Source organism: Ambystoma mexicanum, chromosome 13, assembly GCF_040938575.1.
Source record: "Ambystoma mexicanum isolate Mex_15411 chromosome 13, UKY_AmexF1_1, whole genome shotgun sequence".
In the NCBI taxonomy this organism is placed as follows: Eukaryota; Metazoa; Chordata; class Amphibia; order Caudata; family Ambystomatidae; genus Ambystoma; species Ambystoma mexicanum.
Window position 1 is genome coordinate 609355509 of NC_090938.1, and position 25151 is coordinate 609380659.

General features: G+C 42.9%; 1 protein-coding gene across 1 annotated transcript in view; it reads left to right on the forward strand.

The window, feature by feature from the left end:
- KCNH4 (potassium voltage-gated channel subfamily H member 4) overlaps positions 1-25151 on the forward strand; it is a 976843-nt gene that overhangs the window by 588948 nt on the left and 362744 nt on the right. The window contains exon 5 of the mRNA XM_069634470.1: positions 16546-16789. Coding sequence (XP_069490571.1) covers positions 16546-16789 — 244 coding nt within the window. The remainder of the gene's footprint in view (positions 1-16545; positions 16790-25151) is intronic.

Consider the following 25151-nt stretch of genomic DNA (forward strand, 5'->3'; position numbering starts at 1 on the left):
CTGCTGGTAGCACCGGCACGGTTACCGCCGGACCCGTAATGACACCCTTTGTGGGCACAGCATCATGCAAGGATTTATAGTGACTGTTACTCAATCACTGTGTTAGATAGATTTTGGCACAGCCTAATGCAAATTGTGTAAAGTGCTCCTATGTACTGGTGACGACATGGCATTTATTGAATTTGTGCATGTGTTACCCACACATTGTACATTTTAAGGCTTTGTACATCATTTTTCTCCAACATTGTGCTATTACAATGCACCATTTCAACAAATTATATTAAAAAGGTTCTCAGGGGAGAAACCTCCTTGCATTTCTGGGGGCTCTATCGCTACACTTGTTCAGTCTCATTCATGTAGGGGAATATTTAGGTCTCTTCACTAAAAATATTCGCCAGATGTGTAACTCCTAGTGAATCATGAAATTTACAGCATTTTTTTCATGTCTTACATTATAGATACAATTGTAAATTGTATGACTTTTTACCCAATTTTTCTCAAAAATAGTGCTGCAAAATGCACCATTTCAAAATATTGGGCCTCATTACAACTTTGCCGGTCCGGTAACAACGGTGCCGGTAAGCTTACCAGCACCATTGTTACCGGACCGGCAAAGTACAAGTCTGCGCAGGGTGGGTGCCCTACGGCAGCCGACCGCAGACTTTCATGGAACCACTGGCACCGCTATTAACTTTGCTGGTACTTCCGTGGTACAATTACTGGTGCCTGACCTACCGGACCACCAGGGTTCTAATGCCCCAGTGTTTCCTGCAAGTCAGGCGCCAGTAAATCATTACGGGTCCGGCGGCTACCTGCCGGTTTTACCGGCACGGTTACCACCAGACTCGTAATGAGGGCCATTATTTAAAAAATATTCTTGGTAAAGAATCCTCTAAACCGCACTTAAATATTTTAGGTTACGTAACTATGCTTGGTTGCTCACGCTAATTTGGGGAACTATTTAGGACCCTGCACTGAAAACATTCACCAGCCCCAACAACAGAACCATGAATCTTTAAGAATCCTGATGCATCCTCAGATCTTGTCTGTCTCCCTCCCCCACACCAAAAGTATCCTCTGCCACTGTGCACACCTCCCTTCAAGCTCCTTGTTATCAGGTCTTGCACTGTGTATGGGGTGTGATAATTGCAATCCCTTTTGTGTCATGTTGCTGTCATATTGGGTATCACAGCCTGCATTCTATGGATGCACAATCTATATATCCACCTATTGCTTTAAGAAACAGTGTATAGAAAATAAATGCAGCTGAGAAGAGTCGAGAGGACACCTCCAGTAGCAACAATCTATCTGTGATAATTGATATCGTCTCATATCGTCAACCTTTCCGCCATTTTGGATTTCATTTGTGGCTCGGTCTGCTCACTTGTTGCCACATCCTTCGTTAATTTCACAAATAGTAATACTGAAGTGTGGGGGCTGAGGTAGTATAGGGCAGAAATAAAGGGAGTGAAGTAAAAGAGACGGCATCTACTGCGGAATTGTGAGAAGTTCCCAAGTTTGGTTAAAACGCTTAGAGATTGCAAATTTACAATGTTGAGGCAAACGCTTTAGCGTCATTTTTTGCGGATCATATACAACTCACTACATATAAAAAGTTAAAAACTACAAATGTTGAAAATGTCAAAAGTAAGGTAAAGGTTGAAGAAATTTAAGCTATGCATAAAACCTAACCAGCATTCTCTGAATGTTAACTCGCCCTCACAAACATCACAACACTCCTAACACTCAGCCAGCATTGTTACGATTACTCACAGGAATCACTATGCACCTGTGATGATAGCTTTGCTGCAGCAAAGGTTGATCTGGAGCAAGATGTACATTTAAAAGTTGTTCTTTTAATAGGTGTGTGAAAACTGGGTGGGCAATTTTCAAAGAATTGAGCATCTACAAATGGCGCAGAGGATGCACTGTATTAAGATGCCAATTTTTGGAAATGTGCAGGTCACCTTTTTCTCAAAGGTGACCTGTGCATTTCCATGAACCTGTGCTGCAGCGCAAACTATGCACTGGCCGGCCCCATTGTTTACATCAGTGTCATGGGCTCACAGCACCACGTGCCCCTCACCACAGTTGGTTAATTTCCTGCATCCTTCTCACATTCATATTGCAAAATGCAGAGAACAATATGGAAACAGAAACAGCAGAAGAATGCAGCCTCGGACACAAAAACTGGTGCTGGGTTTTAGAAAAATAGCAAGGGCCCGATTCATGGAATTGTTTGCATGGAAAATCTGGGATTTACGCGCCATTCGGCATGCAAATTCCCGTTCGTCGTTTCATGGGTCTCACTGCGCAGGACGTTTCCAGGATGTGCGTGGGGTTCGCACAGGCTCGGTACTTCTCTGCGAGCCACCGAGTGGCTTGCGCAGAGGGCTAGGAAGGGGGAGGAACTCATAAAATGGGGAAGAACATACGAAAAAGTGAGCGTTACAAGGGACGGCCAGCAGGCAGTCCCTTGCACGCCCACAATTGTACCAAATGGCACGTATTCATGGAAACAACCACGCAGCCTCTCGACATAGGAATGGCCACGCAAATCCCTCGATCACTATGCCACCCAAAGGCAGGCGTAATTACACTTCAGCGTAGGATTCGCAGCATGGAGGTGGGTTTGCATGTCGGATTTAGGGTTGCGTCTACGCAACTGGGGTTCCAATCTAACATAGGGGTGAGCATATGCAGTTTAGCAGGGCGCAGGAATGGTTAACGAGGGTGCGCTTGCAGATTTTTGGAGCTTAGACCGAGTTACGATTTTACATATGCATGTTGTCAGGGCGCCGGCAACAGTTACGGGGTACCCTGCACAGGGTCCCCGAGATGCAGGCCTGCTTGCGGGGAACCCCATGCACTGCGGGAATGCGCAAAGGGAGCTGTTCTGGATGTTTATGCTTTGCGTGTGGGCGTGTCGGGGCGTTTCCGGGTGTGACTTGCGAATACAGTTACTTTGTGCAGTAAATTCCATGAATACGGGGGGCATGCATTTTTTATTCTGTGTGCAGGCTCGTGCAATGTCCTTCTCGGCGCGCAGCCCTTGCAGGATTTCTGCGCATATTTCTATGTATCGGCTCCCAAGAGTGGGAGGATGGAGGAAGTGAGCTGCTTTGTAGGTAGGATTTCCATATTGTACTCTGCATTTTGCAATGTAAATGTGAGATGGCTGCAGTGTATGAATGGACTGTATGGTGAGGGTCATACTTACAAAAGAGTTAAGGTTAAACCAACAAAAAACATCAGAAAAAATAACATTAAGGTAAGAACGTAACTCACTTTATTAATAACTTTAAAAACATGTATATTAAAATCAACCTGTTTTTGGTATGCAATATTCTGTTTTTGCTCTAAAATGCTTTATAGTGAAAGTAATGTAATGTGTTGTTTGAATATTTGTTTATAATACACATATTAAACTGTTTTTATTTATTTATGTTTTAATATGCTCCTTTTGGTAGTATTTACAGTTTGCATTATTTACGAAATTTAATTTAGCACATATTTTAAATGCTTGCATTTTTAATGAATAGTGTAATGACTATAAATGTTCTTTATACATTATTATTTGTAGAAGTAAATGTTACTATGTTTTTACTTTGTTTATTTTATAACCTTTTTAGTTGTTTAGTGTATGTTTTCTTTTTCAAATGTTATGTTTATTGTTTAGTAAATTATATGTATTTATAATTATGACATGTATTGTTGTGAAGTGTGATACTTGAATGATTATGTATATGTCTTAACACAGCAAAATATAAGGTTGTGTGTGTGGGTCACCATAAGGGTAAATTGCCAATGATTTGGGCAGCCAGCAAAATTTTGGAATGGGTGAAGGTACTTTCTTATTTAGGGATTATTACTAAAAACAATCTGAATTGGGACTCGCAAGTGTCCAATGGTCCTACTAAATGCGCTCAAGTGAACAGGGCAGTTTTGCATTTGGGTAAGAACTTGGCGATTGCCATTTGGAGACTTTTCGCCCCATATTTAATGCTAAAGTTGTGCCAACTGATAGTTATGGGGCTGAAGCGTGGAGTTACTCTCTTTCAACCCCAATCCAACACAAAGAGAATAATTTTCTGAGTGGTTTGTTTGCAGTATCGTTAGGTGCCACTATGTTTCTGTTGGAAGCTGGTTGCCAATATATCTCTGATACCCTAAATCTGAAACCATTGCTACTGTGGGCAAGAATTTGGCGCACAAGGGAAGTCAACCAGCATCTCTCAAATCGGATCATAAAGAATCTACTGACTTCAGAGGTGGGTGGGTATAGCCCAAGGCTGAAGTTTATAAAGCATATTCTATTCTCACAGGGATTTAGTAATTCTCTTATGAGGCACTTTGAGGAAAGGGCAGTTGTTATCTCAAAAATCAAAGCTGTCTTTATCCAGGGAAAATAACTAATACGGCGAAGTCGCAAACTAGGAAAGCTCATGTTGTGATATATATTTTAAGTGGGGTATTCTATTTAATCTTAGAGTAAACCACCTACCGCTAGGTTTGGTGGTGGCAAAATTCTTTATTAGCAAGACACAGACCATAGCCTCTTTTTGCAGTTGTAATTGAAGAATGGTGGAAGATTTAATTAATGTTTTTTTGTTGTCCTATTTTAAAGTTGCCTAGAAGAAAGTTTGTTTAACTCATTTTCAGAATATATAATGTTTGTCCAATGTGCGAGGCAAAGTTGCATGATGTTCTCCCTTCCATGTGAGAATGTGGCTGAGTCGGTTTATGGTTTTATTGAAAATGCTCTCTGTTTGAGAAAATCAAACATTTATTAAAAAGGGATTTATTCATCAGATTTGTTATACTGCGTATAACTCTTGTATGATTATTCTGTGCTGTTATGAAATGAATATTTCAAAATAAAGTTTATTGATTGATGTATATTTTGTTATTGTAGGTTTATTTATTTGTAAAATGTTCAGTTTATTTTTTATTGCCATTTCTGGGAGGATTTATGCTTGTGTATGTTATATTTTAAGTTGTTATTATGTAGTAATTTTGTACCACTAAAATATGTTATACTCAACATATTATAGGTGTACATTTAATGTTCTTTTGAATTATGTCACATTTTATACAATTGCATGTTTTTATATGTGAAATTGTTGTACTTTTATGGTAATATTGTATGCTTTTAAGTGTGTGTGTGAGTTAAGGTTGCCATGATTTCAATATGTGTTTTTAAAATATATTAATAAAGTTTATTATGTTATCATAGCATTATTATTTCTGATGTTTGTAGATGTTAAGTTTTTGTTGTTTTAACCTTAACTCTTTTGTAAACATTTTTTTGAAATAATTGTTACTTCTTTTTACTCTTAAGTGATTTTAAATTTTGAGTGCTTGTTGTAATAGTAGTGTGTGTTGTAAGTGCATGTAGTATAAGTGTGTGTGTGTAGCATAAGAGCATGTTGCATGCCAGCGCATGGAGTAAGTGTATGTGTTGTAAGTGCCTGTGTTGTACATTTCTGTTTCGCTGTTTCGTAATAGCGTGTCTCGTAACATAGTTTGTCATGTGTGTTGAAGGAGCATGTGTTGTAGGAGTCTGTGTTCTAGGAGCATGTGTTGGAGCATTTGTTGTAGGAGCGTGTGTTATAGGAGTGTGTATCATAATAGTGGTTGTTATTAGAGTGTGTGTTGGTAGATGCTGTGTTATGGGAGCAAGTGCCATAAAAGCACATGTTGTACATCCACATGTCCTATGTCCACATGTCGTACATCCACATGTTATAAATGCAAGTGTTGTAGGTACACTTGTTGAAGGTTCACATGCTATAGGAGCATGTGTCGGGAGTGTGGGTGATAACAGTATGTGTCATAAGAGTATGAGTAGTAGGAGTGCATGTCGCAAGTGCGCGCATCATAGGAGTATCTTTTATAACAGTGTGTTGTATGACCTTGTGTTGTAGGAGCAGCTGTTATAGGGGTGCATGTGGTAGGAGCAGATGTCATTGGAGTGCATGTTATTAGTGTTCATATACACATTGTTAATATCACAAATGTACATGTAGGGTTTTAATATAAAATGTACCTCGATTCTGCTCATGCATTGTATGGCCTAGAAAGTGGACATTTTCATATCAAAAGTGTACATTTTCATTTGAAAGGTGTACATTTATTCCATCACTTTAAAACTAACATCAAAGTCAGCTGTCACTTGCCTTTGATGTGAGTTTTTAAATGTTACTTGTGTGATGTACAAACGGTAAAAGTCATACGCTCTGTGTAGAGTTTGTATGACTTGCCTTTGATGTGAGATTTCAGGAGATATTAATTTTGTAATGCAGCAACTGAAAAACTCATACACTTTGCATACATGATTGCAGCGCATGTTGTAGACGCCTGTGTGGTAGGAGTATGTGTTATAAGAATTTGTGTTGTAGGACCATGTTCTGCAGGAGTGCATGTCAGAGGAGCACATGTTGTAGGAGCATGTGCCGTAGGAGTGTGTGTGTAGTAGGAGCATGTGTAGTAGCTCCACGTATCATAGAAGCACACATTGTTGGAGCACATGTTGTAGGAGTGTGTCATAAGAGTGTGTGGAGAGTGTGTGCATCGTAAGCATGTGTGGTTGGAACGTATGTCATAAGAGCATTGCGTCGTACAATGAAATGTTATGTGTAGTCAGTGCCTGTATAGTAGGTGTGCCTGTCATCGAAACATGTGTCATAGGAGTGTGTGTTATTAGACTGTGTGGCATAAGAGTGTGTGGTGTATTGTGAGAGTGTGTGTGGTAGGAGCGTGTGTTGTAGGGGCATGTGTTGTAGGTGCATTCATACTAGTTGCATGTGAGAGCACTTGTCATACATCTACATGTTATGTGTACTAAGCATGTGTGCATTAGGTGCTCGTGCCGTAGGAGGACTCTATTAGTGTTCATATACACAATGTTAATATCTCAAATGTTTAATATAAAATGTACCTGCATTCTGCTCATGCATTCTATGCCTCCTAAGGTGTACATTTTTGTATGTAAAGTGTACTTTTATTCCATCACTTTAAAACTGACTTCAAAATCACTTGCTTTTGATGTGAGTTTTTAGATGTTAATTGTGTAATGCATGAACTGAAAAGGATAGCTCAGTGCTCAGGCCTTTGTCTTGGAAGCAAGACAATGACGCGCAACACAGGTTTGAATCCCGATACCGCCTTATAAACCAATCTCTGGTAATAAGCGCGTTTTAGAAGAACAATTATAAATATAATGATATACTGAAAAGTGTACATTTATTCTATCACTTTAAAACTGACATCAAAGTCAGCTGTGACTTGCATTTCATGTGAGTTTTTAGGAGATATTAATTATGTAATGTACCAACTGTAAAACTCATATGCTCTGCAAGCGTGATTGCAGCACATGTTGCACATGCCAGTGTGGTAGCAGTATGTGTTGTAAGAATGTGTGTCGTAGTACCATGGGTTGTAGCAGAACATGTCGAAGGAGCTCATGTTGTAGTTACATGTGTCATAAGAGCATGTGTGTGTGTAGTAGGAGCACATGCAGTGGCTGCACGTGTTGTAGCAGTATGTGTTGTAGGAGCATGTGTTTTAGCAGTGTGTGTTGTAAGATTGTGTGGTAAGTGTGCATCGTACAATTGCATGTGGCAGGAACATGTGTTGTAAGAGCATTGTGTCATACATCCACATGTTATGTGTAGTAGGCGTGTGTGTAGTAGGTGTGCTTGTCATTGGAACATGTATTATAGGAGTGTGTGTTGTAGGAGTGCATTTTATAGCAGCGCGTGTCGTAGGAGCATATGTCATTGAAGTGTGTGCCATTAGAGTGTTTGTTGTAGTAGTGTGAAGTAATTGTGTGTCATAAAAGGGTGTGGTAGGAGCATGGGTCGTAGTAGTAGGTGTCATAGGTGGGTTGCCAGACATTTCGTCGAAAAAAATTGGTCGACCAGACAAATGGTCGAACCAATTTGGTCGAAAACCAAATGGTCGAAATTTTTTTTTTATTTTAACCCTTTTTTTTTTTTTGGGGGGGGGTCCCCCCCAACCCCCTTTTTTTCTCTAAAAACCCCTTTTTTAACTAAACGAAAACCCGCAAAATAAATATATAAATAAAATAAAAAATTCGACCATTTGGTTTTCGACCAAATTGCGTCGACCAAATTGCAGTCGACCATTTTTTTTTCGACGAGTTGACTGGACACCTCATAGGTGCATGTGTCCTAGTCGTACGTCTACATGTTATGTGTAGTAAGTGCATGTGTGTTAGGTGCAGGTTAGGTCCGGAAAAGAACACATCCGATGTGTCAGTGAGAGCTCCTAACTTCCGACTACTCGTCAACCAGATGTCTTTCTGTCTATCCTGGGTTATAGATATATTTGGGTCACCAAAAAAATATATAATGCTCAAAATCCCAATTACTCACTTCCGACTGAGGCGCAGCCTGTGCTGCATATTTGGCTATTTATTATTTAGCTTACTTGGCTATTTGCCTATTTCAGCCACGTTAATGAGGAGCAGTGCTAGGAGCCGAACCTTAATGGGGTAACATGGCCTCTACATATCGTTGGAGAGGTCTAGGCTATACTTAGAAAAATAAATGCAGCACGTTTTTAGTACACTGACAGTGTAATACCTGATGCTGCTGGGAGGGTTGGGCGACGGCATTCAGTCTTCATTTTGCTACGAATCTTAGATCGGAGGCAAGTATCTAGAAAACATGCCATTAGTTGGACATGGACACCCTCTCCGAAGTTTAAGTGTAACCTGGGATCTCTACCCCCTTCCTGCAGCCCTGAAGGCCCCTCTCCCAGATCTGCATCATCACCGTCATCAACAGCATACACCACAAAACGCGCATCATCATAGCGAAATAAATAGCAGTGGCAATCCCCAGAGTCCACAGGCGATGGGCCTAGAGCCATAGTTGCCAACATGATCCATTCCAATCTGTAGATGCTTATCCAGTCTGGGTTTTTTCTTTGAATTCTGGGACGTGTAGTCTGAGTTTTATAATGGGAAAAGCTGTGCTACAGGTCTCAGAATGCAAAGAAAAAACCTGGACTGGATAAGCACCTAGAGATTGGAATGGATCATGTTGGCAACTATGTAGAGCCCATCTAGTCATCTAAGCCATATTGTAATTCTCCTGGCCAGAGAGTCTGGAAATACACAACAGAAGCCCTAAAGGGCATGTCTCTATAAAAAGCGAGGAAAGAAAATCGCATTTCCATCCCTTTCTGTTTAACCGTGACTGTCAGACTTCAAGAAAAAGACATGGCAGGGTCAGAAATACCCCTGTCATATTTTGCGCATTCCCCTTTGCCTTTCCGTAACAGGAGTAGGGGAATGCGATTTATTTATTTGTATATGTGCTTGTGTTATGTTACAATTAAGAATTAGTCATCATACCTGTGAGGATTATGGGATTTTATAAACCCAGAAGCCTGGTTTACACGCCCAAGCAAGGGTGCATAAGAAGGACAAGGGGACCATAAGATCCTTATTGCCCAGCCGTTGCAGGCAATAGTGATATTAGTACTGCTGGCGGGCAGGGGTGTGCAGGAAAAACAAAAGAAGAACAAGAAAGTCATTGAGAGATGGCCGCTGATCAATGGTGCGCTTAGTAGTCTGGCCGGGGGAGTCCCTTGTCAGTGTCAGTGGCGCTAACAAATATACAAAATTGCATTATTATGCAGCACTATGGGGAGTGGTGGAGTCAGGTGAGAAGGTAGTGGGAATTCCCTCATTAGCAAATAAGAGATCCACAATCAAGCTGCCTTTGATTGTAATGGCCAACAGGTTCCAACAGAGCGGGGTGAGTAGGGAGAAAGAGCGGAAGCGATAGGATGCAAAGGAGGGGCATGGGGCAATGAGGATGAGTGCAGAGTAGGAAGAAAATGATGAGTAGCCAGAGATACAATCAGAAAGATACTGAGGAGGCAGACGATTTGTAGAGTAGAAGAAAAATCTTGAAAAGGAGGGATTGTACATGTCGATCCACCACCCTGTTGTCGGTAGATACAAGTGGGGGAGGATCTGGGTAGGTTGTAAAGAGTGTGGGTAGCGAAGGTGAGAGTTTTATTACAGGTTGAAAGTAGTAGAGAGGAAGGCCAAGGTGTTGGAATGAGCAGTAGTTAAGTTTGCTGAGTACAAAGGTGGAGATTACAGTTTTTGTAGAGTGGAGAGTAAGCAACGAACACGTTTTCCAATTGTTGAGAAGGTTAGTACGAGCTGCAGGGGTGGTGGTAGTGATTTTTCTTGTAGTTTGGGGTTGCTATGAAAGAGAACCCCAAGGTAGTGAGCCTTTTGGGCAAGCGAACAAGACTTTAGGTGGGAAGCAGATAGGAGAGGGGACATGGGGGGAGAGATGGCATTGAAAGCCCGGAGAAAGAGATGATTTCCATTTTTTGTCCACCTAGTATCACCTCCTCCAACTTCTTAGTAGGCCTCTTCTGATATTACCTCCTCCTCCTTAAAACTCTTACCAGCATCTCCTTCTGATAGTACTGCCTGCTCCTCAAAACTATTGTGCCAACTCCTTCTGTTGTTACTTCCTGTTCCTACAAACACTTGCCACCACTTAATTTATATGTGATCTCCTATTTCTCCAAACTCTTACCAACACTTCCTTCTAATGTTACAGCCTCCTCCTCCTCCAGACCCTCACCTCTCCCTCTTAGTTCCTTTCACCTCACTTGCCTCAAGCAAACTCCAATGTTCCACCTTCCTCGTAACACTCTCCAATGTCCTTTGACCTCTTGTCACAATCTGCTCCACATAACTGGACTGGACTGATGGCTTATATAGGTAGACCCCCTCCCAACCCTGGATAGGGCTCTGTTAATGACCTGCAGCTGTGGTCCTCAAGTGTTGCAGGATTGAGTTTGGCTGTGGGTCCCAGACATCTGTGGGTCAAGGTGGTCAAGGTGAGGCTGAGGGGACTGGCCTAAATCAATTTTAACCCTGACCACCTTTTTGGATTGGTATCTGTTTAACCTCAGAGGGTTGCCTGCTGGTGTCTGGAACAAACCTCCGATTAGGCCCGTGGTCAGTAGGAAGGACTCAGGAGAGTTGGGGATGTTTTCAGCTTTAGGTTCATGCTCTGGATAGGGTTTGCAGTGTCCCTGCATGGTCTCAATGACTTTGTTTGCTGGTCTGCAGACTAGAACAGGATCATAAATGACCCAATAATGATTTCCGCATCCCCCTGCACCTGTTCCTAGCAGGCGCAAAGACAATTGTTGGGTGTTACAAACTTATTTTAATGTTTATTATGAATGTGTTTGTTATGAATGTTTGTTATGAATGTTTATGTTACTTTGATAAACGGAGTCAACTATTTTACATAAAAAAGCATGAATAAAAATGGGGCAATAATAAACGACTGGTATATACAAAAATGTCTTTAAAGAAAGTGTGATTCTGTTGCACTGTGAATGTTGAAAATATTACTTGAAGGAAGTGTGTATTAATTATGACATGTCTTAATGAATGATACAGAAATTGGTGTCTTTGAAATTTGATAATTAGGACATCTTTTGTTACAATAGTACTTTGGCGCTAATTTCTAATATTATAAGAGCCCCCCGACCCCCTTTCATTTGATATGGTTGAATACAGTGGTTGCTGTAAAAGGGTTCACTTGCAGTTAGAATGGCACATTAGAACGTATTGTTGCAAACCGGGCCCTAGTGGTGTGAACCATCACGACTGCTCAACGAATTCATGCAAAAATGAAAGATGACTTGGCAACCGGAGGAGACATTCTTAACAAATACAGCACTAACAAACGCGAGGGACAAACTGAAAGAGATCAACATCCAGTTGGATCTATTTATGACAAATACACTGAAGACAAAGCACAGGAAACTTGCTAAGGACATTAAAGACTTCAAATTAGACACATTTTACCCGTATATTACACCATATTACCGAGAGAACAAGGAAAAGGAGGACCCAGTTTTGGTCGATAACCTTTGGAGGAAGTAATGAAAGACAATAGGTAATTTCCTTACCACAATTAAAAGCCATCAGGACGAATAACTAACCCTGAACAACATACACACACACATCAAGAACACTAAGGGCTTGCACATGGCTGTTTGTTCAGGTAACTAAAGGGATTGGTAATACCTTATTTATTTATTTATATGCTTCTATAGAGCTGTAAGCCCACAGGCATCAGGGCGCTGTAACACACAATGGGTACAGAATTAATTAGACATACTGATCTCTGGTTCCGGTGGGTATCAAGAAAGACTATTTAATAGGTTTTTACCAACTGAGCAAAGGTGTCTCTTAAGTGTGTAGACTTCGATATTTTTCTTCAAGTAGTGGGGCGCTTTGCCATATATGTCAATATATGAACAGAACCTTAAATACACCTTAGAGATACAAACAGCAGAAATGTGTTTAAAGCAGTGAATTAATTCCCATTTCCTTTCATTTGTATTGTTCTATGTGTATATGTGTTGTATTGGTTCTGTTCATATATTGACATATATGTTACCGTAACAAATAGATGTACATGAGAAGCACTGATTGTTGGGTGTCACAAACTTATTTTAACGTTTGTTATGAATGATTATGTTACTTTGATAAAGTGGGTCATTTATTACATAAAACAGCATGAATAAAAAAAGGGGGCAATAAGAAACGCGGAGTATATACAAAAATGACTACAAAAAGTGGTCATGTTGCACTATGAATGTTGAAAAGATTACTTGAAGGAAGTGTCTATTAATTACCACATATGTCTTAATGAATGATACAGAAATTGATGTCTTTGGAAATGGATTATTAGGACATATTTCATTACAATAGCAGAGAAAAGCACCTCATTTCGGCACACATAAAAAAAGCATTGCATTAGTGAATTCAAGAAGTGCTTTTTAATGCACAGAAATGACCCCTAATTGGCTCATTTGACAGGAGCATCTGTCAGCAGCTGGAAAAGGTGGCACTGCAGCTTCCTAGGTCCTAGGGGCTTGCTACAGCAGCTGCTGATGATTGCGGAAGGGGCTTTCAGGGGTTCTGTTTTTGGGCAGGAGCTTGGTATTTGTTGGCCTATATTGGGGTAGAGTTTTCGTATTGCTACTGTGACTAACCTTTTCAGGGGTTCTGTTTCGGAAAAGGGTCCTGTTTTGTTAGTGGTCCTCTATTTAGGAGGAGGTGTGGTGGCACTACCATGATTGGCCGTTGGCAAGCGAGCAGGACGGAGCGAGAGCGCCCTGGGAATGCTCCTCATTCTTTACCTGGGCACACCATCCACTGTTTCACGGAGGAACCTGGCCCCCGGGTTGATCTCTTAACGGGCTCAGAAGCCATTTAGGCAAATTCATCACAAGGGTTGCGATCTCTTGAGATGGTTAAGGAACAACTCCTAGAGGACCCTGATGAATGCAATAGTATGGGCATGCCTAGGGCAGCAGCGTCTCTACGGGATGGTGCAGGGGGTACCAAAGGATCTTGATCTCTGGGATTCTTCATATGTTTCTAGATAATCTGTCTTGGTGAACAGAGGAATTGGTAGTGGATTTCAATGGTACAGAGATTCTTCAGGAACCAACATTGAGAAGTCTTTTTAGGACAGAAGTAAAAAGAGTGAAGAGCATAGGCCCGAGGATGGATGCTTGTGGGATGCCAACGGGGAGAGGTGATAGGTCAGAGGTTTACGAGTTCAAGGAGATTTTAAAGGAGTGACCTTCAGGTAGGAGGTGAGAGCAGATTAGCAAAACCAAATGGACTGGAGAGTGAGGAGAGAGGAGTAGCCAACAGCGTTGAAAGCAGCAGCAAGGTCCGAAATACTAAGTATAGAAGAGAGTTTGCCACAGTGATCAACCGAGAAAAATTGGAGACATGCATGAGTGCAGTCTCGGTGGAGTGTTTACTATATAATCCAGATTGGAGTGGATCTCCAAGTACATTATCCTCAAGGTACTTTTTTATCCGGTTAAAGACCACTTGCTCAAGGACCTTTGAATAGTGTAGAAGTAGAGAAACTGGGCAATAGTTTGCTGGGATGTTTAGGTTAGCAGAGGGTTTCTTAAAAAGAGTCAGGACAGTTGCAGGTTTCAGGAAGAGTGAAGAGAGCAGAGCAGAGAGAGGGTGGGTTACAGAGCTCAGAGGGAAAAGGGCATTTGATCGGGACTAAGTCTGTGTTTGTTTGAGGATCAAATGGGTTGATAAAGTGCAAGATGAGATGACGCTGCAAAGTATGGATGCTAATTTGGTAGGAGAGGTAGGGGAGAAGCAATCGAGAGTAAAAAGGGGATGGGAAAGAGTTGGTGGACAGAAGCAGGGTGGGGAAGGCCAGAGAGGAGGGCTGCGACAGGGGCACATTAACAATATTGGTGGTTGTTTCTGCTCTCTGACAAGCTGATGGAGCTCCCACTTAATTTCATTGTTTCTGCAATGCAATCCCGAAACCAGATCTGCGCCCAATACATACCCTAATAAAAATAATGGACAGTTTCACAGAGGCTGAGAGGGACACACAAATGACTGGTTGCAGGGCTTGTGATTTCAGTTGTTTATTTTTCAGCGTGTACAGGAAAACCAAAATACAGAAATCATATCCCTCCTGACAACCGAACCCTATTCTCTTGCCCACTCATCCCAGGGTGGTCCCTCATTCTTGGTCAACATGATACGTGGATCTCCGCAGCATGTCAACACATGATACAAAGATCCCAGAGAGACAGCCATGGAAGGGCGAATTTGCTGAGGTCTTTCAAAGATTCACGAGGGATCCCTTTGGTAATCCCAGTGTGAGTCCTAGAGAATCCAATTCTCTAAAACTCCCATATGATCCTGTCTGATGAGTGATTGGGTGCAGGGGTTCCCAGCAGAATCAAGAACTGGGCAATTCATGGATGTACCGGCCTGCTCTGTAATGCTGTTGTGAGCATTAAAATAGTCAATGCTCTACCTGTGAATGCCACCGCCTGTAAGCAGTGATAAGTCACACCTAGATCCTTATAGAGGACCTGCAGGAAACTTGAACGGATGAAGGCTATATGAACTACATTCCACACCAGAAAAGGTTTTCAAATCCCGTCTCGCAGCGGGAGTGTTCAATGTGGGCAGGAGCGGCTGGAATCAGGAGTCAGCAGGTAACAGCTACTTCTTTTCGTACACTTTGACCACTGCGCAGAGGCACCTCGGGATCATCTGCTGAGCGATCCTGTGCAAATGACTTACATCAACATGCAAATGAGCCCTACTTTTATCTAAAATAAGACTAGAATGCAAATGAGTCTCCTGAATAGGCAGTGATTGGTATTGCTGCCCCTGGGTTGGTCTGCGCGCCGCTCCCGCCCGCCCCTGCCTTCTCTCCAACTGATTCACATTTTAAAAGGACACTTTGTCAAGGTCTAGGCACTGATTCCCGCAATAAATTAAACATTTCAAAATGGGGAAATTGGGTGGAAAATTGGGATAGTCCATTAACATGCTTTATTGCAAAAGGAGCAACTGAGCATTTCAAAGTGATAGCCAGTGGGAGGCTGTGTAAAGTGTGCACATGTGCATTGAGTTTGGGTTCTAGAAAGAGATGTGAGCCAGAGGCTGATTAGCCATATCAAAGATAACATTTTAAATTGAATCATTCAGACTTGGTGGCTAGTCTCAGGTTCATACATGCAATAAAATACAGTAAATATTAGCATCCCACATTTGGGAATTTTGATGAATTCACGATGATTAGTTCGATAACTATCTAATATGAAAATACATTTTAAAAGCCGATTTGAAAGCTCAGTCTGACTACTGCAAAGATGTGTGTGTTTGTGTGTGTGTAACAGAAAACAAAAAGTGTTTAACTAATTTCTTTTCATGTTATATAGCAAACTTAGTTAATAAAACAACCTGCTCCAATTTTGCCCTTGTGGAAGCATTTTTTGATGATACTAATTGGAGCGAAACCGGGTTGCTGCATTTCATATTATCTAAACAGCAAAATTGGTGATAAACCCGTTTGCCCCACTTGTTTGCACAAGTGCAAAGCTTTGATAATCTGGCCCCAGGTGAGTACAAGCAGTGCTGTTATTGGACCAAGAAAACAATACAGTGGGCCTCATCACCAGGTTGGCGATATCCCGGCAGTAATTGCGCCAGGATGCAAACAACGCAAATAGCGTTAATACTACTCGGTCCGGCGCTATTAGCGCTGGATCATGTGTAGCGGTAAGGCAGTAAATTCCAATTTCCCATTGGGTCCGTTGGACCCAATGGGTTTTGGGCAACGCTATTAGCGACGGCGCAATTAGCGCTGCGCTAATAGCTCCGGAACCGGGCTGAAAATGGACATTTTTACCCCCAGCAAAAAGCTGTCGATAAAAGTCTGACTTTCTGCCCAACTCATGATTAGGCCAAACCATTAAATGCAGCAGTAATAGCATTACCGCCGCATTTAAGGGCTGCCGCCCACCTCGTGATGAGCCCCAGTGTGTGGAGTGTGTCCTATAAAGGATTATTATTGCATATAATGTGATGATTGGGACTTGAAAGGGAAATTGGAAGGTGAAACCCTGAGCTGAGAATCGCACTGTTCTCTTCCCTCACTGCAGAACGTCTTTGAGAGCAAGCCATCGCTCCCCGAGTACAAGGTGGCCTCGGTGCAGAAGGCCCGCTTCATCCTCCTCCACTACAGTATCTTCAAGGCGCTATGGGACTGGCTGATCCTGTTGGCCACCTTCTACGTCGCTGTGACGGTGCCGTACAATGTCTGCTTCACGGGAACTGATGAGAGTGTGGCGGCGGCCCGCAGCACCATCGGCAGCGACATCGCCGTGGAGATGCTGTTCATCCTCGGTAAGCCTGTCTATGATGGCCAAGTACTCAGACCAGAAAGTGTTTACGCTATTTCCCAGTCACGTGGCCCACAAGCCATCTGCATAAAAACAAACCTTCACAGGGAGAAATGCATTCAGGCCCACAGGCTTGAAATATTTTGGGGGACCTGCAAACATTGATGTCTAATTTTGAAACTAATAGAATCTGTTGAGGAACTTTTGAGTCAAAGGAACTAGGATTTTTCGTCAAGTTATTGCTTTTTGTCCCATGCTTGTAGAGTTGCCATTTGTCGCCATGTTATGAGTGTCACCTTTATCCAGTCCTTTTATTTATTTTTTAGCCAGCAGCCTTTTGCAGTAGGCCAAAGCATGTCTGGGGATGCTTGTGGTCTCGTGCAGAAGGGATGTGACCTAGCAGTTCGGGCTGGACTGGCCCTTTTGGGGTGGGGCCAAGCCTGATTTGCATATGGATTTTTCCACTTTGTAATAGCTTGGCAGGTGAGGGTCTGGAGGGTTGCCCAGAACAATGCCAGAAGTTAAGATTAATTCTAAACCTTCCAGCCATCAACTAATTTGCATGAGTATAATAGAAAAAGGGAAACTTTAAGTCCTAGCATGCAATGTACTTTGGGTTAGAAAGTCAAAATAAAGGGAGCAAAATGACAACTCTGTACTTGCACCTGCCAATACTATGTTCATGCCAGGCTATTCCTTTGCAGAGTTGCACAATGGGTACTCATATTAAAAAAGCTGATCTTTCAATCTATATCTAAATTGGAGTTATTTACATGGACAGAGGTTGTCCTGAAAACCCTGGTATAGATGGGGCCCTTGAGGGTCGTACTTGTAGATGCCTGCTCTCTATCAATATGCAATGAGGCCCTTAGGCATCACTATAGGTGAGCTGTAATATTTGGTATGTGCCATTGCTTTATACGTGATGCAAGGGGTAAGATACAAATGAGGGTATGTTTCAGCGTCTACACCCAACAGGTTTCCAACATTCCACAGGGATTTCTGTTTTGCGGTCTTAACTTGATACAATTTCCCCAACCCGCCGCCCCCTTACACCACCATATCCGCCGGGCAGACTTGGGAGTGCCGCGACTAAACACTTAGAGAATAGGGGTGCGCGAGAAGCTGGTGGTTGGCCCATGTAAATGAGGTGCAGTATTTGCATCAGAAGGGCATGCTGGGAAGGGAGAAGCAGGGCGAGAGCAAGAGTCCATTCAGATGAGACACCAGGCACAACATGTGACAGCAGGCGTTTCCAAATGTATGCATACCCCGGGCCCCCTCTCTGCTCGGTGCACCGGGCAATGAGCGCTATGCTCTCTGACCCAACCGTCGTGTAGCATAGGTCCGCCTGTTCTGCAGAGCCACCTGAGAGAGCGATGTTTGCAGCTACTTCGCTCTAGTGTGGGCCTCTCAAGAGACTCTGGTACCCAGAGAGGGCAGTTGAGGGGTAACTGGATGAAAGACAAAGCACACTGCTGATAGGACCCAGCTTAGTTACATCCAGATAACCCAGAAGGTAGTTGGAGAAAGAAAAGAATAATTGTGAGAGAAGGGACAAAGGGAAGGGAGTAGAAACAGTAGAAACAGATAATAGGAGAGAAATGAAGGAGTGCAGTTGTACCTATGCATGATGTGTAGCCCACAGGCTATGCAGTGACAGCTCAGACACAGGGATCAAATGCAGTTATGGCTGTTCCCCTGCTCCGTCTATCCTGCTTTGCCTTTACCTCCCACAGAGGCCTGTGTATAACTATTCTTCCCATCATGGCCATAGTATATCGCCCTCGGAGATTCCAAGCATCCTTCAGTCTAGAACCATCTCTAGTGTATGACTTGTCCGCATGGGCCTTGCCCTGAGGCCCAGCGTGCATGAAGAAAGAGAAAGTAGAAGGGTGTTAACCAAGCATGATATGATTAAGAGGAAAATAAGCCTATTCAGTAAAACCCTGTGTAGTGTCATTTCCAGGAAACCCAAGAGAATAAAAGAATCTAAGAAAAAGTCACCACAATGTGTGGGTCAAAGTGTCCATAGAATGCAAACTGTTCTATGATTATTGTGGGAACACTTTCCTCATGCAGGGGGAGGTATAGGCAGTATATGTTGGTAGATCTGACCTCACTGAACTCAAGATGCGCTTTCAAAAGATTCACATTAATAGGGAGGAGATATCAACACCAGAGAGGTGCTGATCAGGGTGTGGAAAAGATCAGGGGCTAAGCTAATGTCGGCACTGGCGGGACTCGGGGCTAGCTAGCGTTTTGGTTGTAGGCCCTCAGCTTCTATCCGGGGCTACAACCAAAAGACCCGGGGCTATAGCCCCCCAGACCACCCTAGCAACGCCTCTGGTGCTGACACAAGAACTCAGAAGACGGCATTCTCGAAGCACGCCTCCTGTTTGTCTACGTGAGTAGCACCCAAGAACACACACGCAGGAAATTGCAAACAAGACATTGCAAGAAATTGCAAGATTGGTTGTTTCCAGTGGCTGCAGGGCACATAGGAACATCCGGGGGGTTCTTAACAAGATTATTGCTTCTGTAAAAGAAGTGGGGCTTAGAGTAATTCGTATGTTATGTTGCCTGCATTTGCAAAGCACATATCTGTCAATGGTACTGACTTGCAGTGCTGTGTAGGCTGCAGACACATGCATTCACACTTTAGACCTGCATTGGTGGGATAGACATGCGTACACAGAGACGTGCGTGTACCACTGTTCTTGGTTTAAGATCCCCGATAATAAGCTCGGAGAGGTGGCGGGGGCTCTGTGGAGTACCGAGTGAGGTAGTCGTTCTAATGTGCTGCAGACATTTGGAACATGCTGAGCAGCACTTTGTAAAAATAAATGAATCGGGGAACAGCTATTTCCATTGGTGCTCACGCTGCGCTTTAAAGCACTTGATGAAGCATTTAAAAACGTGTCTATATTTCCCCCAAGAGCAGCTGGCTAGCCCAGGCTTCTGCAGACACAGCTTTCCAGACTAACACTTCCCAGGACTATCACCCCCCAGTCAGCGGAGGCAAGGGAAATCAGCAAAGAGAAACCTGTTCTTGCCTTGTGCAAGAAAAAGGTAGTAGTCATTTCTGGTTTTGCCAAAAAGCAGTAAACAGATGTGCATTTTTGTAAATTTGGTAAATTCTTCTAATCCTTAATTGTCATTGACACGTTCTGTTTTTGTGTACATCTCCACACACATACACCTGTGCATGCAAACTTATATTTACTTCTGTAGTATGTCTATTCATTGCATTCTATCCGGGAGTAGGCTGGCAACTTCACAATAAACTATGAAACACTGATGAGACAGACAAAGGGTTAATTTACAGATTGTAGGGGTCACTCATAAGAGCACTTGATTCGTAGTTTCCTTTTCTGGTTTGGGGGGATTTCCAGAAGTCATCATTTGCTTCCTGGATGTTCTTTTCTCTGAGCCTCGTTATTTCATCGTACACCTTAGTGCGCGTGCGCGTGCGTGCGTGTGTGAGAGAGAGATGCAGGGTGTTTATATATGGTGTTATTCAGGTTTTGAATTTGGTGTACATGCGCCTTCATAACATCAACTAGGATGTTTTGATTGATGGGTGTAATAGACAGTGTCATGGAGACATTCTCCCATGATGATTTGGGTTTTCGTTTTATTGGTGGTTGTTTATATTCTTATTTGAAGGTAGCGTTGTTTTATGGATCGATGGGCGTTGGGCAGTTTCTGCAGGGACATGTCCCTGGAGGCATTCTTCCATGTGCATTTTGTGCTTTCAGTTTATTATGGTTGTTTAACTTGATACTGCTCTTTTCTAGTAATAATATGTAGGTGTCATTTCAATTCCTGGGAAGTCTTGCTTTGATTGTAATGTTATCATCATTGCCTTCATATCAAAATACATGTTTCCATGTAGAGGCAACATAACGCCATGATTAGAAGTGATTGTTTATTTGTCACAGTTAATACATTCAATGTACACCTGACTGTGTCAATAGTTATTAAAGTATGTGTATTTGCACCATGTACTCCATATATTTAGCAGGTGAGAATGATGTAGTCCCTCAGTAGTGTTAAGTGAATGTTTTGTTTTAATTCAAGGCCACATTTCCCGCATTACTCATGTGTCCTTGAGTTGCTGCAAATAGAATCTTTTGAACATTGTGGATGTGAAGTCAAATGAAACTTTCATTGGCTAAAGACTGGTGGTGACTCATTCGGCAAGAGCGGTATCCTTTTACAGAGATATAATTGACAGCTATTAGCTGGTAGATGTTCTTCGGGAATTGTACAGTATAGAAGATGGCTAACAATAATTTACAAGGAACATGTTCACAATTGTTAAACATTTGTTGGTTGAGATAATCACCCGTTGCAGTTCGTATTAAACTGCATGTACCTTTATTTTATAGGGTTTGATTTATTTGTCTGATTAGATTTTCTCAAGGTACAGTAGATTCATTGTGTGTGGAACTTTGGATTTGTTGAGCTAAGGGTCGCATTTGTGGAAGTAATGGTACTGTTACATTTGCATACGTGTGAATTCAGACTGACTGCTTTATTTTTTGGAGAGATTTCAATTGGATGTATATGTGGGGCATATAGAGAGTGTCGTCTGATATATTATTTGGTAACAAAGGTCTGTTGGCAGTTATTTCGGAGTGTTAAAGATCAAGATTGTACAATCCTTATGATGTGTGTACACTGGCTAGTGCTACGCATGATGTCAAATGTCTCTAACATGAATGTGGAAAGTACTTTGATTTGGTAGTTTTACGCGGAACACGTCCTGGCATCGTTAGTGTTATTAGGCTATCAGTGTTGGCATTGATGGTCTCAGCAGTGGTTTTCATCTTGGTGGTGTCTTTAGGGGAGTAATAATATTAGAAGAGTCATTGTTGTTGGCTTCTGCATTGGTGTTGGTGGAGTCCTTGGGGCTATGTGTGATGCCATTGTTGCTTTTGGGTCATTGTTTGTATTAGCGCTGTAGTTGGTTGTTTTGGTGTCATTGTTGGTGGGGATTGTAATGTCGCTGATGGTGTCAGTGCAGGTAATGCTGTCGGTGGTGTTAGTAAGGTTGTAGGTAGTGTTTTTGGTGGTGTCATTTTTGGTTTTGTTGGTTGTATACCTCTAGTCATCAGCAGTATGATTTCTGGCATGTTTTGCTGTGGTGTTGTTATTGGTGACCTCATTTTTTGGTTTGTTGATGGTTCTCTCTAGTCATCAGCAGTATGATTTCTGGCATGTTTTGCTGTGGTGTTGTTATTGGTGACCTCATTTTTTGGTTTGTTGATGGTTCTCTCTAGTCATCAGCAGTATGATTTCTGGCATGTTTTGCTGTGTCGTTGTTATTGATGACCTCATTTTTTGGTTTGTTGATGGTTCTCTCTAGTCATCAGCAGTATGATTTCTGGCATGTTTTGCTGTGGTGTTGTTATTGGTGACCTCATTTTTTGGTTTGTTGATGGTTCTCTCTAGTCATCAGCAGTATGATTTCTGGCATGTTTTGCTGTGGTGTTGTTATTGGTGACCTCATTTTTTGGTTTGTTGATGGTTCTCTCTAGTCATCAGCAGTATGATTTCTGGCATGTTTTGCTGTGTCGTTGTTATTGATGACCTCATTTTTTGGTTTGTTGATGGTTCTCTCTAGTCATCAGCAGTATGATTTCTGGCATGTTTTGCTGTGGTGTTGTTATTGGTGACCTCATTTTTTGGTTTGTTGATGGTTCTCTATAGTCATCAGCAGTATGATTTCTGGCATGTTTTGCTGTGGTGTTGTTATTGGTGACCTCATTTTTTGGTTTGTTGATGGTTCTCTCTAGTCATCAGCAGTATGATTTCTGGCATGTTTTGCTGTGGTGTTGTTATTGGTGACCTCATTTTTTGGTTTGTTGATGGTTCTCTCTAGTCATCAGCAGTATGATTTCTGGCATGTTTTGCTGTGGTGTTGTTATTGGTGACCTCATTTTTTGGTTTGTTGATGGTTCTCTCTAGTCATCAGCAGTATGATTTCTGGCATGTTTTGCTGTGTCGTTGTTATTGATGACCTCATTTTTTGGTTTGTTGATGGTTCTCTCTAGTCATCAGCAGTATGATTTCTGGCATGTTTTGCTGTGGTGTTATTGGTGACCTCATTTTTTGGTTTGTTGATGGTTCTCTGTAGTCATCAGCAGTATGATTTCTGGCATGTTTTCATGTTTTGCTGTGGTGTTGTTATTGGTGACCTAATTTTTTGGTTTGTTGATAGTTCTCTCTAGCCATCAACAGACTGATTTCTGAAATGTTTTGTGATGGTGGTGGTGTGTCATTTTGGTCATAATTATTCTTGTAATGCTTCTTGCTCAACTCCTTCATGGAGCATTTGCAGATAGTTTTTGAATGCTGACATTCATTTCTCGTCTTCATGTTGCCGGAATGACTTTTGATAATCATTATGTACCCCTAATAGTTTTCCTTCTTTCCACCATGGCTGGAAAATGTACCAGAGAAAGTAATAGTTAAGCTATATATGTTCGTTTGGACTAGAGGTTGGTTTCTGATGATTAATTAGACTTGGGTTTGCATGTTATACTGTGCAATTATAAGTGGTTTTGCCTTTGTGTTGACCATGCTCTTTGTTTCCGGGGACCTCTTCCTTTTGAATGAAATGTTGTAGAGTTCTGTAGAAAAATAGATTCTCCAGGTCATCTGATTGACCTGCACATGTCATTATAAACAGTGGGCCTCATTATAACTGTGCCGGTCTGGTAACAATGGTGCCGGTAAGCCTACTGGCACCGTTGTTTCCGGACCGGCACAGTACGAATCTGCGGGCGGATGCCGTCCCACCTGCCAGGGTCAGACCTGCCGGGCGGGGTGGCACCCGCTCGCAGAGTGCTCACGGAAGCACCGGCACCGTTGTTAACGGACTTCATGGGAATGGGGACTAACAAAATTACCGGTGCCTGAGTTTCCGGCCATCAGACTTGGAATAGCCCGGTGGCCCCTGGAAATCAGCCGCCGGTAATTCATTACCGGTCAGGCAGCTACCTGCCGGTTTTACCGGCACGGCAACCACCGGACCCATAACGAGGCCCAGTATCAATATTGTTCGGGTCAATATGTGCTAGCATTTCAATTTAACTTGTTTTCCGGATATCATAGGGTTATTCATTTTATGACCACCCTCTTGCCATATATGCTTTTTCCTGGTAGCATGCCCGCTGCTTCTAAAAGGCTGCTCGGGGTGGGTGATATTGCTGGTGCTTGAGAGATGAAGGTACCTCTGCTCCGGGATCTGAAGGTGACTGGTATGTCTGCCAGTGTGTAGAAGGGGTACGGTTGCATCTGCTTGTGCTTCAGGGCGGGGAGGTGAGTGCTGCTGCAGCTGCTGTAGTGTGGGGCGCGGGTGCGGCTGCTGGTACATTGGTGGAGGTTTTAGGGGCTCCTGGTGGTGCTTTGGGGTTGTATGTGTGCCTCATCAGTTACCTCGGAGGGGCAGGGGTGCCTCTGTTGGTACTTTCACTGGAAAGGGAGGCTTAGTTCTTTGATGGGTGCTCTTGCCACGGTTGTGCCTCTGGGACTGCTTTGGACTGTGCTGGTACCTCTGCTGGTCTTGTGGGGGGCTCTGCCAGGTCTTTGGGGGGGGGCTCTGCCAGTGCTTTGGGGAGGGGTGAGTGTCTCTGCCAGTGCTTTGAGGGGGTGCTGATACCTCTGTCAGTGATTTGGGGTTGTAAGGGTACCAAGCCAGGGGTGTTGGGAGGAGTGGGAGTTACTGCTGCCAGTGCCACAGGATGGCAGGGACGTGTCGGTAATGTTAGGGGCCTCTGCTGGTGGATGGGGGAGGACAGACACCTCTGGTAGTGCTTTCATGGGGGTGAGGTCGACCTTGCCGCTTCTTCAGGGGGTGGTGGTGTGGTTGCTTCAGGTTGTGTGGGTTCCGTTGCCACTGCTTTTGAGGGGAACTGCCTCATCCAATGTTTTCTGGGTACACAGGTGAAGTTGCCGGTGTTTTGAGGGAACACGGGTGCAGCTACCATTGTTTTAGGCAGGGGTGGGTCTTTGGGGGGCAGGGACCTTGGGGATGTCTGCTACTGCTTCAGGGCAGCTGATTTTACTGTTGCTTTGGGGACAGCACAGGTGCCTGTTATGTTATGTTATGTGATGTTAACAGAATTTATAGCGCGCACAACCACCCAAGGGCATCTTGGTGCGAGGAATGAACACAACAGACAGAGCAGCCATGCTGACAAGCGGCAGCCTAAAAGAGACGAGTAAAGTGCCTGGCTATTCTGCAAGTCTATGCAAAAAGGACGAGCATACTCGTCCTTGGCACTTAAGCCGAGGGAAAAGAAGGTGATTTTCAGTGCCCTGAGAGCCATAGGCAGGCCATTTCACAATGTAGC